This window comes from Nerophis ophidion, linkage group LG26 (genome assembly GCF_033978795.1).
Source record: "Nerophis ophidion isolate RoL-2023_Sa linkage group LG26, RoL_Noph_v1.0, whole genome shotgun sequence".
NCBI classification, from domain to species: Eukaryota; Metazoa; Chordata; class Actinopteri; order Syngnathiformes; family Syngnathidae; genus Nerophis; species Nerophis ophidion.
In genome coordinates this window covers 21,306,480-21,325,677 of record NC_084636.1, presented here as the reverse complement: position 1 = coordinate 21,325,677, position 19,198 = coordinate 21,306,480, and the positions used below count along the sequence as shown (strand labels likewise).

At 40.7% G+C, this 19,198-nt stretch overlaps 1 protein-coding gene across 5 annotated transcripts; it reads right to left on the bottom strand.

The window, feature by feature from the left end:
• firrm (fignl1 interacting regulator of recombination and mitosis) lies at positions 1–18,749 on the bottom strand. Of its 5 annotated transcripts, none has more exons than XM_061888497.1 (25): positions 18,580–18,749; positions 16,744–16,865; positions 14,072–14,111; positions 13,892–13,980; positions 13,673–13,777; positions 13,457–13,594; positions 11,369–11,531; positions 11,200–11,284; positions 10,939–11,077; positions 10,776–10,865; positions 10,634–10,698; positions 10,410–10,558; positions 10,203–10,335; positions 8,028–8,214; positions 7,790–7,872; positions 5,500–5,551; positions 5,259–5,348; positions 4,999–5,184; positions 4,785–4,892; positions 2,763–2,858; positions 2,572–2,685; positions 714–818; positions 559–639; positions 363–494; positions 1–294 (listed from the first exon to the last, which is right to left on the bottom strand). In XM_061888497.1, exons 2-25 carry the CDS (start codon positions 16,837–16,839, stop codon positions 97–99), a joined length of 2,724 nt encoding a protein of 907 aa, XP_061744481.1. In that variant the 5' UTR covers positions 16,840–16,865; positions 18,580–18,749; the 3' UTR covers positions 1–96. The 5 variants fall into 5 exon arrangements, with proteins under 5 accessions (XP_061744481.1, XP_061744482.1, XP_061744484.1 ...); XM_061888498.1 differs by having other exon boundaries at positions 16,744–16,847; XM_061888500.1 differs by lacking the exons at positions 14,072–14,111; positions 16,744–16,865 and having other exon boundaries at positions 13,853–13,980.
• Between the last annotated feature and the right edge of the window lie 449 nt (positions 18,750–19,198).

The window sequence follows — 19,198 nt, the reverse complement described above, 5'->3', positions numbered from 1 at the left end:
TTATTGAAAAGAATTCAAATGTATTTAATCAAAGCTGATGCATTAAAAATATAAGACAAATAAATACTTTTTTACCCTTACAAAAAAATACAATTGTTAGTTTTGGGATATTGAGCTTATTTCACTTATCAGCAGCTGGAGCTCCTGTAGTCTTGATGGCAGCCAGGTAGGAGGGAGCAGTGCTTCAGTGTGTGCGAGCGCATGGACGGCCTTCAACGCACTTTGAGCAGTCTGGATGTACCGGCTGTACTCTTCATCCGCATGGCTCTCCTGCCGAGCTCGTTTAGGCTGAGGCTGGGTGATAACGGGTGGGTCAACATCCAATTTTGAAATCTTTTTAAAATGAAGTAAAGTCTTCTGACCTCTGAATCATCCACAGACTGAGTAGAAACATCTCTCCTGGCCTCCAGACGCTTGTTGTGTTGCTCTAAAACCATCTTCTCTGCCTTGATCCGTTCCAGCCGTAACTCCACCCCCTCATGAGCGTTGACAGTCTGCAACACGACACAGGCAGGATTACATCAATCCTTGCCCTCTGGAGATTTCTTCTTCACTGACCTTGCTAAGGTAATTCACCACCTTGCTTTTAGTTTCTTCTACACACAAACTCTGGGAAATTACCTCTTCGTGGTTTGTTATCTGAATGAAACATCAACAGGGTGTGGAAAGTTAGGTTTGAGGAGAGCGTAGAAGAAGCAGAGTGGCAGCTGTACCTCTGCAAATTGAGCAAAGGCCTCCAAAGCGTGTTGATGGAGCAGCCAAGAATTTTCTGACAGCAGCGAGCCAAACAGGCTGCTCAACCTCGGCAGAATTTCACTCTAGCGGGATAAATAAAAAAAGCACAATAGGATGACGGCATGTATCTTTGAGTGTTTGAATCTGTTGACTGCGAATATAGGAGTTTTATCATATTGTCTTATATTCAGGCCAGTACTGTCATTGGATACTGTTAAATCCTGTGTCAGACTTCAATGACCCGCCTTATTTTGCCTCTGATTTAGCCAATTGTGACGAGGTGGAGACTTGACCAGGGTGTAAGCGCCTTCCACCCGAATGCAGCTGAGATAGGCTCCAGCACCCCCTCAAAAAAGGGACAAGCGGTAGAAAATGGATGTATGGTGACTCATCACACAAACACCAACCAATCATCATGGGATTTTCTCCTTATGTATGGATGTTCTCATTCATCCAGGTCAGGGGTCGGCAACCTTTATCACTCAAAGGGCCATTTTGGCCCATTTCACAAATTAAAGAAGACAAAGGCAGCCGCAATCATTCTCACGAATATCTGCTGGTGGTCACCCATGTAACAGTGATAAGGGCGTGCCATGAAGCCATTGCATCTTTGACGCCTTCTACAACATGTAGAGACAGCTTGTCAGTCCAGTAACATGTTGTATGTGGCTTCCGCAGATACACGTACACGACTGCAAGGCATACTGGGTGACACAGAGTACACTGAAGGTTGTGATATAAACAATTATAACACTCTTACTAATATGCGCCACACTGTGAACCCACGCCAAACAAGAATGACTAACACATTTCTGGAGAACATCCGCACTGTAACATTATAAATGCAACATAACAATTACCCAAAATGCTATGCATCCATGACTGTTTCAGGCTATATTATACACCCCGCTAGCACCAAAACCCGCTTCCCCCCCCTTTTCCGTGCGTCGGTAGAGGTGGACGAGGGTGTATAATATAGTCAGGAAGAGTCATGGATGTAAAGGATTCTGGGTATTTGTTGTGTTATGTTTATGTTGTGTTACTGTGAGGATGTTCTCCCGAAATGTGTTTGTCATTCTTGTTTGGTGTGGGTTCACAGTGTGCTGCATATTAGTAAGAGTGCTAAAGTTATTTATATCACAACCTTCAGTGTACTCTGTGTCACCCAGTATGCCTTGCAGTCGTGTGCGTGTGTCTGCTGAAGCCACATACAATATGTTACTGGACTGACAAGATGTCTGTACATGTTGTAGAAGGCGTTAAAGGCAATGGCTTCATGGCATGCCCTTATTACTGTTATATGGGTGACCACCAGCGGTTAGTCGTGAGAATGGTTGCGGCTCCCATTGTCTTCTTTAATTTGTGAAACGCGTCAAAATGTAGAGGGGCTAAAAGTAAAGCCATCATGGCACGCCCTCAATATTGTTGTCCGAGTGAAAATCGAAGAATGTTGACCCCGATTGATGTCCGGAAGAGGCTCCGAGAACCGGAATCCCCCCATAACAATCGGGGGGGTAGGCGATTGTGCAGCTGAGCCACATCAGAGTGGCCAAAGAGCCGCATGCGGCTCCGGAACCGCGGGTTGCCGACCCCTGATCCAGGTCATTGTATTTTCTCCATATTTTGGGTGGGCCTGAATTTGCAGTCCAGTTTCTTTCTTTGTAGCTTTTGATGTAAGTGACCTCTTTACTTGGCTCTAAAAGTAGCTAAGCCACAAGAAAAGCGACTCGTTAAAAAAGTAGCTAAGCTATCACCAATCTACTAGAAAATGCGGTTAAGCGAGGTAGCTTGTTAATGCCCATCACTGATAATAGTGTTGTTAAATAGTGTCAGCACCTGGCTGTTAGGAGGGATGAACACCTTCCCGAGTGACGAAAGGAACTCCAGCACAGTCAAGAGAAGTTGGTCTGCACACTTCTGGGACACGACAGCCTCCACACACACCAGAGCCTAGGACACAACACCACCGAATTAATCCCAGACAATGTCCAGTGTGTTCTCGATGCAGTCTTTAAAACCACATTTACCTGAAGAATGACTTGAGGTCCTATGCTTTTCACCAAGACTGCCGTCATTGACAAGAGGAGCTGCAGAGTACACTGCAGCACATCATGGGTCTGCACCTGTACAATAGATACATCCAGTAAGTAGTGCAACAGCTGCATGTCTCACCATGGTCTCTGCAAGTATGTCAGATTTAAGAACCATGATAAACAAAATGTAAATTATTCAACAACTATACCAGTAAAAAAGATATGAGGGGAAATAAGGCACAATTGCTTGCAATGTACAGTCCATCCATCAATTTTCTACCGCTTATTCCCTTTGGGGTCGCGGGAGGCGCTGGTGCCTATCTCAGCTGCAATCGGGCGGAAGGCGGGGTGCAACCTGGACAAGTCTCCACCTCATCGCAGGGCCAACACAGACAGACAACATTCACACACTAAGGCTAATTTAGTGTTGCCAATCAACCTATCCCCAGGAGGAAGCCGGAGTAGCCGGAGAGAACCCACGCATTCACGGGGAAGACATGCAAACTCTACACAGAAAAATCCCGAGCCTGGGATTGAACCCCAGACTACTCAGGGCCTTCGTATTGTGAGGCAGACGCAGTAACCCCTCTGCCACCGTGAAGCCCTGCAATGTACAGTGCATCCGGGAAATATTCACAGCGCTTCACTTTTTACACATCTAATGTTACAGCCTTATTCCAAAATAGAATACATTTAATTTTGTCCTCAAAATTAAACACACAATACCCCGCAGATGCAACCGGATATCCTGCTTGAGAAGTGGCTGGTTAGGCTACGCTGGTTGTAGCTCCCTCAATTGTTAAGAAAGTTAGCTCTAAATCCTTAAGTTAATCGAGCGCAGACACAAACCGCTAATCGCGCCAAACTACAAATTAGTTGAAGTTTTTTGACTTTAAAACAAAAATTACTCCACAGTGATGTTATGGTAAATTTATGAAACAAACAATACAAAAACAATTAGGTTTATAGTAAATAATACTAACGCACGCTTACCTTAGCTGAAACTCATTATCAATCTTGTCCGCCTCAATAAAAACAGTCCTAAATCCTCAGTCGGTGACATTTCTGCGCTGCTGACTTGTTTCCATTTAAGATGATTCCCTGCTGGCCCCACTATGGACTGGACTATTACACTATGAAGTCGGGACCCGAGTTGGACCACTCCTTATGCATCAGTCGGTGACTTCCTCTGCGCACTGACGTGTCTACATGCAAAATGATCCCGTGCTGACTCCACTATGAACTGGGCTCTCACATTATTAACTGTATCCATTCTGCATCCATTGCACCGGTCACCGGGCGGGGGTCCCCACATCTGCGGTCCCTTCCAAAGCTTCCCATTGTTCCCATTGGGTTGAGTTTTATCTTGCCCTGATGTGGTATCTGAGCTTATTTGAACAGTTTTATACATTTGTGCAGGGAGAGTGCGATCGGCGCACCTGCAGGAGCAAAGGTCAACGCCTCTGTCAATGGTGTTGAGGGCGGCGCACCATCGGCTAGGGGCGGGGCATGTGCTGGACAGCGAGACACAGCTGGTAGGTGATTAGATTTCACAGGTGGTAGGTGGTGATATAATCATCTGTTGTCTTTAACAGAACGGGCAGCGCAGGAGAAAGATATGGGAGAGACTGGAGAGGAAAACATCTGAAACGATTGTTCTTCGATTTACATGCACGTTAAAACTTTGTTAAAACCTGCTGGCTCCTGTGACGTGGTTATCGTGGAGCGGGTAGGGAACGACATCCACAGCATTCAAACAAATACAAATCTAAAACTTGCAAATCAGATGGCTATTACAATTTTTGGCAGAATATCGCAATTATGTTTTTTTATGAAAATTGTGCAGCCCAGCTCGCTTTATATTGGAAAATTCCCACCCAGATACATGAACCAAATTTTAAGACCTTCCAAAATCAAGATTTTATTAAATTTAAAGGAATTTTTACATTTAGAGGCCTAAATTCAAATGAATAGATTTTAGTCTTTTACAGACCCCGCAGATGATACCCTGCTCACCTGATGTGGGCACATCCTCGCCCACAGTTGTGTGACTATCTTCGACGTAGACGGCTCGGAAGGGGACTTTCCTCGAACCACCACTAGGAGGCATTGTAACACAGCATTCTGGAAAGACAAAAACACTACAGTAGTACAGCATTTATTTTCCACATGCACTAATATGACACTTGTGCATTTTCCATCAATGCATCAAGCCTGTTACTGTCCTCACCACTTTGTCCACTTGGCCCAGTTTGTAACCTTCAATCTGCCACTCGGTCAGAGCTTTTTGAGTTAAAGCGATGACATCCACCTCCACGCGTTTACGGGCGTCATTTGAAAGGGCTCGGAGGAGGACGTGGCGCCATACGGGGAGATTTTCTGACTTGGATGTAGGGAAGCGTTCTAGCAGCTCCATCTGGTTTATTACTCATGTTTAATTATCTTGGCATATGTACTTGTTAATAGGCATTGATCAAACATGCGCTTCACCTGGTGGGTGGGTGTCATGAGGAAAAGCATGCGTCTGAGCAGCAGGCCCAGGTGGGAAGACTGGTAGCACTCGGCTGGACAGGCTTTCACCTGAGGAAGGATGCAGAAATAGAAGAGAGTACATATTATGATAAAAAGCACAATCCTTTTTGGCAGTAATAACATTGTTGTTCCGACATATGCATGTAGAGAAAAGCACTGACACCCTCCAAACTGCACAGGGTCTCTAAATAATACCCACCAAGTAGGCAATCAGAAGGACATGATGTAGACAAAGTTCGGCTGTGCCATACCTGCAAGAAAAGACAAGTTGTGGGTTTAATACAGAACAAAAAGTCAGATGTAAGCAGCAGTAAATAGCTTACTTATAAAATAAAAAGGGTTGAAGAAGCTTATGTTCTTTTTTAAATCAACATTGACTTCAACTCAAACTATAAGGACAAAAAAATTGACTTAAATTCAAACAGCTGAAATTATACACAAAGCAAACTGTAACCTGCTACCCAAGAATATACAACAATCCTTTTCAAAAAAAGAGGAGAAATGTAATCTTAGAGAAAATTGTTATTTAAAACATTTGTACACAAATACAACACTTAAGATCTTCAGTATATCAGTACGTTGGATTAAACTATGGAATGGATTATGCAAAGCAATCAAACAATGTACTAATATGAGCCACTTCAAGAAACTCTTTAAAACTAAAGTGTTTACAAAGTACATAGAATAACCATGATAAACATTCTGAATGCATTTCATCCATCCATTCTTTCATTCTCAAAATAATCTTACTTATCTCATCATATGAACTTACTTCACCAGTTATTTATTTTTTTTGAATTGTGATTACTTATGGAGTATATTGTGAATAAATTGACAACAGGAAGTGAAGAAAAGTTTTAGCAATTTATGTAAAAGGAACGGGATAAGACTAAATAAGCTTTGCTTCTTCCTACTCCTTTTTGAACATGTTGAAAAGAGAAACTGGAAATTGTGATGTGTCATGTTGTATGCTTGCATGTTTGAAATAAGCTCAAACTCAAATTTTCAAGTAAATTATAAAGCTTACAAAAAAATAACTAGACTGGAACAGTCTGTACAAACCCATTGTATTTTTTTTCATTTCAAATTTTTCATTTATTTTAGGCAATGACAAAACTAAAGTACAAGGTAGAAAATACATAATACTATTAATGTAATGCAAAATGTAATGTACAGTATGTAAGCATGGTGATCCAATTTTACCTGAAAAGGAGTGAGAAGAAGAAAATTGATTTAATCCCGCCCCCAGTTCTCCATTCAGTAATTAATACATTGAGCTTCACTGTTACTTTAAGTTGTATCATAGTGGCATTACCGCAGGTAACAATAATTATTACACTGAAACAATAATTTGTATCAAAAATGTAGGAAGAATGGTAATAGACAAAGTACCAACAATGATAATGGACAACGTAGCAATAATGGTAAGGAAACATTGAGACAACAGCAAGTCAAATTAAAGACCCTCATCTCTATATTCGACCCAGACCCGATGTTTGTATAATAGTTTAAATCGATTTATAGTTTGGCATTGCTTGTGTATTAAGTCCAGTTGGTTCCATAGTTTTAAAACAGTTAAACCTAACATAATTTTAGCATCATGTTTTTGGGGGTTTTATTAGAACTTACTGTGAAGTAAAATGTCCTGACTTCAAGGATTATTTTGCAAGCGCCTGACGACATTTGACACATTTTGGTCTTCCGTCATTGCTACGAATATAACTGTCCTCAGTTTGACCTTTGCATCCCTCGGTGAAGAGGATGGACTATTTGTATTGAGTTAAACAAAGTCAAACTTATAAATTCACAAACTTTAGTTATGAGATGGTAACTTGTCTAGGGTGTAACCTGCCTTCCGCTCGAGTGCAGCTGGGATAGGCTCCAGCCCCCAGCAACCCAGAGAGGGCTAAGCGGTAGGAAATGGATGGATGGTTAAAATTTTTTGCAACTTTTGCCTGAAGGGCGGCAACTTTCAACTGTGGTTTAAGCATTAGATCCCCACTCTCTAAGTTTTCAACACATAATGACCTACTGTGACTACGTTCGTACTTAACTGCATTATCTTTCTGTGTTAGCTAACAATAGCAATATGGATAGCTAATTAGCTAATAATAGAAATTTGCATAGGTAATGTTAGCTATCATTTAATGTACAGCTAATGTAACAACATCACCACAAATTGTTAGATGCTTCTCTTGCACTTCTTCTGTTTGTGCGTAGGCACTCTAAGTGATTGTTGATGGACCCCTTCCATGTCCTCTTGAAAACCTTTTACCACATGATTGTGTTGTTACCTGTCACTCAGAGTTGCACTGCAAATTGGTACAGAAAACAATGTTTATTTTGTTTGGCGTTCAAGTTGGACCTATTTTTTAGCGCTGCATAAATTTGTTGTGCGCGTAGGACGCTTAGTAGGTATCACTGTACTAACCCTAATGTTTAGTACTAACAACACGTGCTATTCTACAAAGGCCGTAGTTACTTCTCACCGAGCAGTGAAGCACCACACGTCTGTGGCCAAAAGAGCCGTGTGATTGTCAGCCTGTAGTATGGCCTCAACTAAACACCGCTCCTGGAACAAAGAAAGAGGGAAACGGACAGAAATGTTATCATGAAATGAGGAAAATGCAGTAAAATGGAATTTAAACTGACAGATCCTAGAATATGTTTACAAAACAACTCCACATTTTGCCCAAAAAGGAATTTTATGTTGTGTGTAGAATTCACCAGAAGAGGGAAGTATCGTGTCGGGAGCACAGCTATGCTGGCACAGAGCTGCACGCAGACGTGATGGTGCAGGGATACCTGACCCTGGGCCTGACCTTTCATCATCACCCCGGGCAACGACACCGGGACCTTCCGTTCAACATAACAACGCCGAAAACTGTTAAACACACCCTGGTAGAGAGGCAGCCTGGAAACAGATACCCCAATATTCCTCAATGCATGTACATAATACACTGCACAATCACCAGTTTGATACCAACCTAATAATATATGATAAATCAGTGTTTCACATACCTTCACCTATTTGCAGTGGCCCGCCACAATTAAAATTTGACCCCGACATGAGGATTTTTATTTTTAAGATTTGGCGCGTTCGTCCTCACTCACTAACACTTTATGATGGGACTGGCTGTGCAGCAGGTCATTCCAACACTGTACAGTAGGTGACATTGTAACTCTGCCCCTTACCACAACCACATACATCTGCTTTTTGTGTCTTTGAAGCATGTGGTTGTATGAGTTTCCCATTTCTTGACAGTCTTTTGCATTGTCGTTGAAATCTGCGAGATCTTTTAAGCTGCACTGGTTGGGTAGCTGAGAACAGACAAGGCAGTGCTGCATTCGCAGGTGGTTGGGCCGCTTTTGTAGCCCCATCTGGCCATAACAGCTTTTGATTGCCCTGTTCCTGTTCTCAGGCGGTTTAGTGTCTTCCACTGGATCCATGGTGTTTCTGACCTGCAGGGCAGGTCTTCAGAAGGGTGGATTCCCATGTCAATAGGAGGGGTTCTTTTTCCAGTCTTTGTGTCCATAGCTGGGGTCTCATATCTTCCCGAGATGTTTTTAGGGGCTGGACATTACTGAGGAAGCTGCTCCTTGACTTCAGATGTTGAACTGAAGGGTCACAGCCGTAGAGTAGGTGGCGTTCATCACTGGTAGCTTTTGTGAACTTTACTCGGTTGGCAATTTCCCGTCTCACGTCTGCAGGGGCAATGCCAGCGAAGAGATGTACTGTAGGTTGTTCAGGTTGGTAGGCTTCAAGCAGGTGTTGTTCAGTGTTGGGTTGAGTTTCTTGACAACCATATAACCATATGTTAAATTATCTTTTTCAAAAAGGGCCATATTGTGATTTTTTTTATCCCCTAGATTTAAAAAAACACTTCCTTGTGGTCTAAATCACATGTTATGGTGGTTCTTTGGTCAAAATGTTGCAAATATTATGTTTTACAGACCATTTTCAAGCCGCTTTCTGACCGTCTCTTCATGATGTGCCATTTTGTAGGCAGTTTTATTTACGTGCCACCACTTTAATTGCATCTTCTGCCCGCCAGCCATGTTGTAGTTTTTAGCACTTTCATAGCAAGTTTATTGACGGATATAAGTTCAAGTTATACGCTACTTTATATTAGTAGATGGAAACAGCTTTTTATATATTTGTATAGCGCCTGTCTGCCCCACAACAAGATGATAGAGAAATTATTGACTACTGCATCAGACTACAATTGCGGATGCGCTTTGGGTAAATATCTACAGTATATGGAGATATCCATTGACGTCACACCGGAGGAAAAACAAACCAATTGGGCAAATTCCAAATTTTGGAGGATGTTTTAAGAATGTGGTTTGATGGAAAACTTTCAAGACTTATGCAGACCAAATACAAAAAACAGGTCCCAATAGGTAAGAAAAGTTGCTGTCGCATAATATCAATCAATCAAGGTTTATTTTTATAGCTCTAAATCACAAGTGTCTCAAAGGGCTGCAGAATCCAAAACAACATCCTTGGTTCAAAGCCCACATAAGGGCAAGGAAAAACTCAAAAGCCAGTGGGACTTCGATGTGAATGACTATGAGAAACCTTGGAGTGGACCGCAGCTCCACTATATAGATCCTCTTTAAATCTCCCGAGCTTGTTGTTAGACACACCCAAAAGCATCTGCTGTACTGCTGAATAAAATCAAAACCACCCCTGTAAGCCAATAACTTGATGTTCTGTTAATAGTAAGTAAACACATGAGTCAAAGTCACAGAATTCTTACGACACAAACCACAAAACTATTTTTAAACTTGGCGAATTATGCAAATGTCATCAGGCCCCTACATCAGATATACAGTACTCCCGTTTTGTGGAAAAAGCACAGTTCTATGCGCACAAAGTAAAGACTGTGAGAACTTTACCTCGGTGTCTCCTCAGAAAACTGACTGCCAGTGTGCCAAAGCTGCAGCACCTCCTCCTCTGGCTGGGAGGGCAACTGACTCAAGACGTTGGTGAGCAAAAGGCACTGAGGAAGCTCATGCTCCTTTGGTATGTCTGCACAAGGTGGCGAAAGAATATTATCAAAAATCGAAAAAAATAGTACATTTAATTTGGTCAAGTTAACCTACGCAAGTCCTCCTGGAGAACCACTTCAGCAAAAGGCCTGAGTGGTAAAAGCTGGACAAGTAGCGCATCCATGGGCACCAGAGCTGCCACATTAAGCTCCTCATAAAGAGTGGGGGGCAACATTGGCGCACACAAGCTAGGAGGGAACTTACTGAAAAGACATCCCCCATTGTTTAAATTTGTCAATAATACTTGATGTGTCAAAAGAAATTAGATAATAATGCACCTGACGATCTGGAGGTACAGTTGATGAAACTCCCTGCAAGACTTTGTTAAAAAAGTCTTGAATTCCTGTACAAAGAATGTAAGGGATAGTGTTTAAATAGCACATTTTTAAAAACAAGATTAGTGGAAGCTTTTTTTCTTACCTTGATGTAATGAACTAAAGTGTTGGCAAAAAATCTGCACATCTTTGCAGTTTTCTGAAACAGCTTGTGTTCGGCGCTCTGAGTTGCCTCCTAAAAGACAACAACTAAGAGGGTTAAGATACATTTGGTTCAAAACATACTTGCTAAGTATGCAGCCACACACCTGAAGACCAGCACGATTTATCTGCTCAGCCAGATCTACAGCGTTGTGGAAAGAAGTCAACAGGTTGTTAGACAGGCTCGTGCTGATGTCACCATGATGCAGATGTTCCTCCACCAGTGTCTGGTATTTCAAACTCTGCCTGAGCAAAGTGGTGATAATTTACAATAGGTCGCTCCGCAGCCAAATTAGTCACCTAACTACCGGTATATACAGTATATGAGAGTGTAGACATGGCTTTGCGCCGGAGTTTGTTAGACTGACTTGATGAGAAACTTCCAGGTGTTTGCATGTAGCGCCATGTCCAGGTTACAAATAACCGAGGAAATATCCAAGAGGCTGTGGATAACTGAAATTATGACAAAAAAAAAAATGTAATTAGTAAAACAAAAAGTAAATAGGTATTATTCTGGGTCAATATTGTGCAGCAAACCTGTGACAATGTCATTGACTTCCTCCTCAGAGGCAGTGCTATCAAGGGAGATTTTGTCCAGCAGCTCCAACAGACCCTTTTGGAGTGCGTAGGCCTCCTTGAAGAGTCCCTGTAGCAGATCAGCGACCAGGGACAGGCGCCCACAGTAGACCGCCTCACTCTCCTATTAATAACATACAAAATAACATTTTTATTTGCTTGTTCTCAAGCAGGATTTTTGTGGTTTCTCATGACTAATGGGATGGTACTACAGTGGTACCTCAACTTATGAGTATTTTGACATATAAACTTACTTAGCGTTTTGTTATACTTTAAGTTGTCAGCATGAATGTGAGTTACGAGCCTCCCTGCTGCTACCAGGCATAGCAATTGTTAAAGTCAACTCCATAAGTTCCACCCCAAAACATCCGATTTTACGAGCATGCAATAGTTTCATGCCTAGAAATCAACATAACTTTGTAGGGTTGTTCGGTATACCGGTAATAGTATAGTACTGCGATACTAATGAGTCATATTCGGTTCTATACCGCCTCTAAAAAGTACCAGTCCCCCACCCATCGTTGTTCTCACGTCGTGTCATGCAGATGAGCATATTCGGCAGCGCACAATCACAGAGTACTTACAAGTAGACAATGTGTGTACACTGAAAAGGGAGAACGAATTAATTTTGGATTATTAACTAAAAATAAAATTGAAGTTATAACACTGAAACGCCCTTGGGAAGAGGTGCTTTATGACTTGGGTAGCCGCACGGCTAACATCCGTCCGCAATTAGCAGTGTTTTATCAATCAATCAATCAATGTTTTTTTATATAGCCCTAAAGTTATAACACTGAAACGCCCTTGGGAAGAGGTGCTTTACGACTTGGGTAGCCGCACGGCTAACATCCGTCCGCAATTAGCAGTGTTTTATCAATCAATCAATCAATCAATGTTTATTTATATAGCACTAAAACACAAGTGTCTCAGAGGGCTGCACAAACCACAACGACATCCTCGGTAGAGCCCACATAGGGGCAAGGAAAAACTCACCCAATGGAACGTCGGTGACGGTGACAATGATGACTATGAGAAACCTTGGAGAGGACTGCATATGTGGGCAACCCCCCCACCCCCTAGGGGACCGAAAGCAATGGATGTCGAGCGGGTCTAACATGATATTGTGAAAGTCCAATCCATAGTGGATCTAACATAACGGTGAGAGTCCAGTCCTTCTAAATCACTAATCCTTGTCTCCATGGCAACACATCAAGCAAATCCATTTCCATCATCATCCATGTAGAAGTGATTGCGTTACGTGCTTTACTACACACCATTGGAAGTGTTAAATACTGTCTCAAATTGACAGAGTCCCAAGGGTCAAGACAAGGTGTCCCTATAACCCATTGACCATCAAGAGGAACTTCTTAAATTTGAACACACTATACACAAATAAATGAAGGTCATACTTAGTCAACAGCCATACATGTCACACTAAGGGTGGCGGTATGAACAACTGTCATAAACATGTGCTATATACTAAAACAACACTAAACAGCAATGAAAAACACATTTTTGGAGAATATTTGCAACACAACATAAACATTAAAGAACAAATTCCGGGACGCTACAATATAAACAAACGTCATTGGTGGATCTACACCTAACATCCACGGTAATGATACCAAGTACAAGAGCGTATCTAGTCGATACTACTATGATTACATCGATATTTTTAGTTCCACAAAACCTTACTACATTACTTCACTGTAGTTGTTTATAGTACATTGTATTGAATTTAAAACAATATTTGCTATTTAAAAGTTTGTCCTTTTTTCTTCAAAAAGCATGTTACATTTTAAAATGGTGGTGTTTTGGGGGGGCAAAACCCAGATTAAATTGATTGATTCAACTCATTTCAATATTTGGTGCTGATTTGAGTATTTTGAATTAAAAGCTTGGTTATACAACCAGTTGAGCTCGTAAATCAAGGTCGTACTGTACTGTGTATCAAAATGCAAACCACGGGACATATCAATAAACAGAACCAATATTATTAAATGTTAAGTTACATTGGCAGTGTAGTGTTGCACTGGCAAATAAACTCACCTTACAGTGCTGGAAAGTGTCTCGCAACACCTTCAGAATGCAGGTTGGTAAGGTGCGAATAGCCACAAGGTCTAGAACTTCATATGTGCCAACATGACGCACGCATGTAGACAAAGCATCAATGATCTGCATCATTGACTAAAAATGAGGCATAAGCACTTGTCAACGCATTGGGAGTACATTCAAAAAGATTTGGTGAAATATACAGTAACATACCTTCAAAATGTTCCTTAGTAAGGAACACAGCTCTGTGTTTTGACTCGACAGGCCTCCAACTTGGATTAAAATGTCTTTCCTCATACTGTCAAAAATTGTCACTGCCTGGAAACGTTATGAAGACGGAAAACCAATCACAAAGACAAAAATACTTTTTTTAAACCTCAAATTTCAGCTTACAATTTGCAACTGGATTTACAAAGTTAATACAAAGGCAACCTTTGGTAGAATCTTGGAGAAACATTCATTCTCCATGTCTGTTAGAGCAATATGAGGGAGGAACAAGTCTATGATTATCTTCAGTACACCTGTGGGAAAATAACATTGTTAAAAACGATCCACAATAATCACTAACAGATCTAAAATTTGCAAATAAAGACTACTGAAAGTAGAACTTACGTATATGATCATCCCAACCATCAGACTTGTTATGTAAAGAGTGTGAACAGTTAAGGAAAATTATGAGCATATAATTTGCATGCTTTAAACACACTACTGTTTATAGAAATATTAGCAAAATTATGACGGCTGAAATTGAAAATCTGAGTTATCAATATTTTGAGTTAGAGGACAGATTACAATCTGTTATATTATTATTTGGCCAGAGCAAATATTTATAAAAACTTGGACCCAAAGGTAATAAGCGGTAGAAAATGGATGGATGGATGGAAAGTTTTGTGGCAGAAAGCTCAAAGGCTAAAATAAAAATTTCGCTGGAAGGCTATAGCTCTTATTCAGCATGATTTTATCTCTTTTTTTAACTGGCAGCACGCAAGTCAAATCTGACAAACACAATAATTTCCCTTGAGTTAAGTTAAAAAAAATGGGGATGGACTAAACTTTTTGCAGCAGATTTCTAAAATCTCCAGAGCACTAAACATATCAAGGAGCTATAATTAGCATTTTGGTAGTAGGTCGTTTAAACTATCTGTTGGCCCTGTGATGAAGTGGCGACTTGTCCAGGGTGTATACCGCCTTCCGCCCGAATGCAGGTGAGATAGGCTCCAGCACGACCCGCGACCCCAAAAGGGACAAGCGGTAAAAAATGGATGGATAGAAGGATTAGGTTTTTTTTTTTTGCAAATCATTTCTGTTAAAGAACAGTGCTTTTGGGAGAATTTTGCTAATAGTTCCCAATCATTATGAAAAACATAACAACGGATGTATTTTTTTTAATACATTCAAACTTGTAAATAAACGTAAATTAAAGTCTGCTTTACTCAAATGATGTGTAGGTGTTATTACTGTCTATTACCTGACCGCATCTATGTTAGCTACTTCTCTTTGTTTATCATGTATATTTTCTGCTGGATCTACTCTTCATTTTATGCTGCAGCTGTTACATATACTACAATATTGTACATGGTCATTGGGATTTGTTATACATTATATAAAAATATAATCCATCCATCTAACCATTTTCTACCGCATATTCCGTTTTTGGGGTCGCGGGGGGCGCTGGCGCCTATCTCAGCTACAATCAGGCGGAAGGCGGGGTACACCCGGTACAAGTCGCCACCTCATCGCAGGGCCAACACAGAGGGACAGACAACATTCACACTCACATTCACACACTAGGGCCAATTTAGTGTTGCCAATCAACTTATCCCCAGGTGCATGTTTTTGGAAGTGGGAAGAAGCCGGAATACACGGAGGGAACCCACGCATTCACGGGGAGAACATGCAAACTCCACACAGAAAGATCCCGAGCCTGGGATTGAGCCCAGGACTGCAGGACCTTCGTATTGTGAGGCAGACGCACTAACCCCTCTTCCACCGTGAAGCCCTAAAAATATAATACAATATCATAATATATCATATACTATATATATATAATATGTAAATATTACATAGGTTTTATTTCATATTGCTACTTTGGTACATTTGTGTTCTACTTTATACCTGTATTATCCTTTCCATCCTTACCATATCCATCCTTTGTAACTGAACTACTGTGTGGAACAATTTCCCTTGTGGATAATAAATGATAAATGGGTTGTACTTGTATAGCGCTTTTCTACCTTCAAGGTACTCAAAGCGCTTTGACACTACTTCCACATTTACCCATTCACACACACATTCACACACTGATGGAGGGAGCTGCCATGCAAGGCGCCAACCAGCACCCATCAGGAGCAAGGGTGAAGTGTCTTGCTCAGGACACAACGGACGTGACGAGGTTGGTACTAGGTGTGATTTGAACCAGGGCCCCTCGGGTTGCGCACGGCCACTCTCCCACTGCGCCACGCCGTCCCAATCATTAAGGTTTGTGTGCCATTTAGGTCAGTAAGTTATATAAAATTGATGCACTCCTCTTCTGCCTCTTCCAATAGAAAATAAAAAGTTAAAGTTTGGTAGGGAAGCCTCAGTGAGAACAGGTGCGCCAGTGCCAAGCCATGTCTCAGTGAGTCATTCTTCATCTAAACGGCAATATAACAACATCCTATCAGTCGACATCCTAATGACAGCAGACATTGTACAGTAAGTGATGGTGTATTATGTTTGTTGGCTCTCATGAAGTCTGCACTGAGTATAATCAGTGATGTTGGGGAAAAACAAGGGAACGTTGTGATGCATTTTTAAAAGTGCTTAAAATGATCATACTTTGTAAATATTATAAATGTGCCTGTTACTACATTCCATATCTACTTAGAGCATGTATATAAAACCTTAATGGAGGTGTTTGTTTTTTTTTAAGGTTTTTATAGGCAGAATAGAGCGACTCCAATAGTGTCCATTGTAAGCAGACTTTTGATCGCATTTATTTACTATTTAGAATGCTAAAAAAAACACATGCTCTTGTCTTTTATAAAGGTATATGAATGATGGGCAACATTCCAAAAAAGTGCAGTACCCGTTTAAACAGAAGATCGTTGACTCGTTTTCGCAGCATGTCCTTAAGAAAACACAAAAGTTGCCCTGGCATAAAATATTTTTTCTGTTCCAATTTCTGACTGCATAACTTAATATAACTATATTAGTCAGTTAGTGTCATGTTTGTGATTCAACAAACTTTCAGAATATGCAGTTTGCTGTGCTGTGATTAGTTATGCAACATTATAGGAGGATATAGTAAGTTTAGGCAAGACAGACTTAAGTTGTAGGCGGCATGTTTCCTGGCTCCATTGCACCACCTCTTCCAGGAGAGAAGTGTTGGTCTGAGACATGATGAAGCCTGTCAACCAGCAGGAAGCTGTCAAAATGAAGTCAATTATTGAGTGACATACAGTCATTCTCAAAAGTTTACATACACTTGTAAAGAATATTATGTCATGGCTGTCTTGAGTTTCCAATCATTTCTACAACTCTTGTTTTTATGTGATAGCGTGATTGGAGCACATGTTGGTCACAAAAAACATTCATTAAGTTTGGTTCTTTTATGAATTTATTATGGGTCTACTGAAAATGTGAGCAAATCTGCTGGGTCAAAAGTATACATACAGCAATATTCATACTTGGTTAAATGTCCCTTGGCAAGTTTCACTGCAATTAGGTGCTTTTGGTAGCCATCCATAAGCTTCTGGTTGAATTTTGGACCACTACTCTTGACAAAATTGGTGCAGTTCAGCTAAATTTGTTGGCTTTCTGACATGGACTTGTTTCTGCAGCATAGTCCACACGTTTAAGGCAGGACTTTGGGGAGGCCATTCTAAAACCTTAATTCTAGACTGATTTAGCCATTTTTTACCACTTTTGACGTGTGTTTGGGGTCATTGTTCTGTTGGAACACCAAACTGCGCCCAAGACCCAACCTCCGGGTGATGATTTTAGGTTGTCCTGAAGAATTTGGAGGTAATCCTCCTTTTTCATTGTCCAATTTACTCTCTGTAAAGCACCAGTTCCACTGGCAGCAAAACAGGCCCTGAGTATCATGTTGTAAGCATTTCGCGCACTTTGCAAATTTGGACGCAATCTAACAGCAAAACAGTCTCCCAACACTTCGTAGATGGCATCAAGGCCTATTTATCCAAGCGTGAGGGTTGGGAAACGAAGGTGTTTGGCGAGGGAAGTGTGGATTCAGGCCGGGTGGCCTATTTCAAGTTCTAGGTAACCCTACATTATTATATTTTATAAATAGTAAACCAAGTTGTGGTAGTAGTTTAGTCAGTAGTTTAGTCGTGGATGTACACTGTATAGCGATGAATCCAATAAACATTTGATTTGATTTTGATTTGTCATTAAATTTGCAAAATGCGGTTGCGCATTTTGCATATTGCGCCCATTGGTATTGTGCTTTCAACAATAATACTACCACCACCATGCTTGACGGTAGGTTTGGTGTTCCTGGGATTAAATGCCTCACCTTTTCTCCTCCAAACATATTGCTGGGTATTTTGGCCAAACAGCTCAATTTTTGTTTTATCTGACATCACATGGACAAAGATAAGACCTTCTGGAGGAAAGTTATGTGGTCAGATGGAACAAAAAATGAGCCACAATATCCAAATATTAACATTGCTGTATGTATACTTATGACCCAGCAGATTTGGTCACATTTTCAGTAGACCCATAATAAATTCATAAAAGAACCAAACTTCATGAATGTTTTCTTTTGTGAACAACAAGAATGTGCTCCAATCACTCTATCCCAAAAAAAAAATAAGAGTTGTAGAAATGATTGGAAACTCATGACAGCCCTGACATTATGTTCTTTACAAGTGGAAGAAAACTTTTGATCACGACTGTATTACTCTGTTAGCTTGTAAAGACCCTGCTTTAGCTCTATATGCATTGAATATAGCATGTGTACGACCCCAAAAGGGACAAGCGGTAGGAAATGGATGGATGAATAATCCGCTGATAGTGTTAAGGGGAAGACATGGCTAACTAGCTAGCTCGTCTTAAATAAATCTTAGCTCGTCTGTCTTTAATGTAGCGATATAGTAACACATTATTATCGTACTTACAGCTTTAGTCGAGAGTTGCTGTCGTCACTTTCCCAAGTAAAGCATTAACAGCATCAAAATACTGCGAAGTAGCTTCACCTCACGTCAACAACACAACTTATAATCATGTCGAATATGAGAAAGTTGCTAGTTTAACGTCTCGCGCGTTGTGCTCTAACAGGATGTGACGTCACGGTTGACGCAGCTTCCGTGTCTAACTTTTATTTTTTATTAAACATTTTTTGATTAAAATTCACTCAAGAATCAAAGCACTTTTAGCAAGGACAGAAGACAAAAGCAAATACAGGCAAAATATTCAATATGAATAAATAATAATAATACAGATAAAAAAGGGCTACCTAAATCACTCTGTTTTTAAAAAAGATATACATTTAAGGGCTTTTGAACTCTTAATCATCCTCCAAGATTTGCTTGATGATTGTAAACCATTAAGCCAATTAGAAAAAGTAGGCCTTGCTTTCATAAATCGACATTTGTGTAGAAACAGTTTTGCCTGCAGCATAATAATGTTGACCAACATTTCTATGTTGCTTCCGTGTCTAACTTTTTCTCTTTTTGAGCAATGAACATAGCTCGTACATTTGTATTCCAATATCTTGGCATATTTTACGATGAACGA

Coding starts and splice junctions, on each gene's coding strand:
- firrm (XM_061888497.1), bottom strand. CDS start 16,839: ATGTCTCAGACCAACACTTCTCTCCTGGAAGAGGTGGTGCAATGGAGC. Junction 11,285..11,368: donor AGTCAATGACATTGTCACAG/GTTTGCTGCACA, acceptor TCATAATTTCAG/TTATCCACAGCCTCTTGGAT. Junction 7,873..8,027: donor CACGATACTTCCCTCTTCTG/GTGAATTCTACA, acceptor TCTTTGTTCCAG/GAGCGGTGTTTAGTTGAGGC.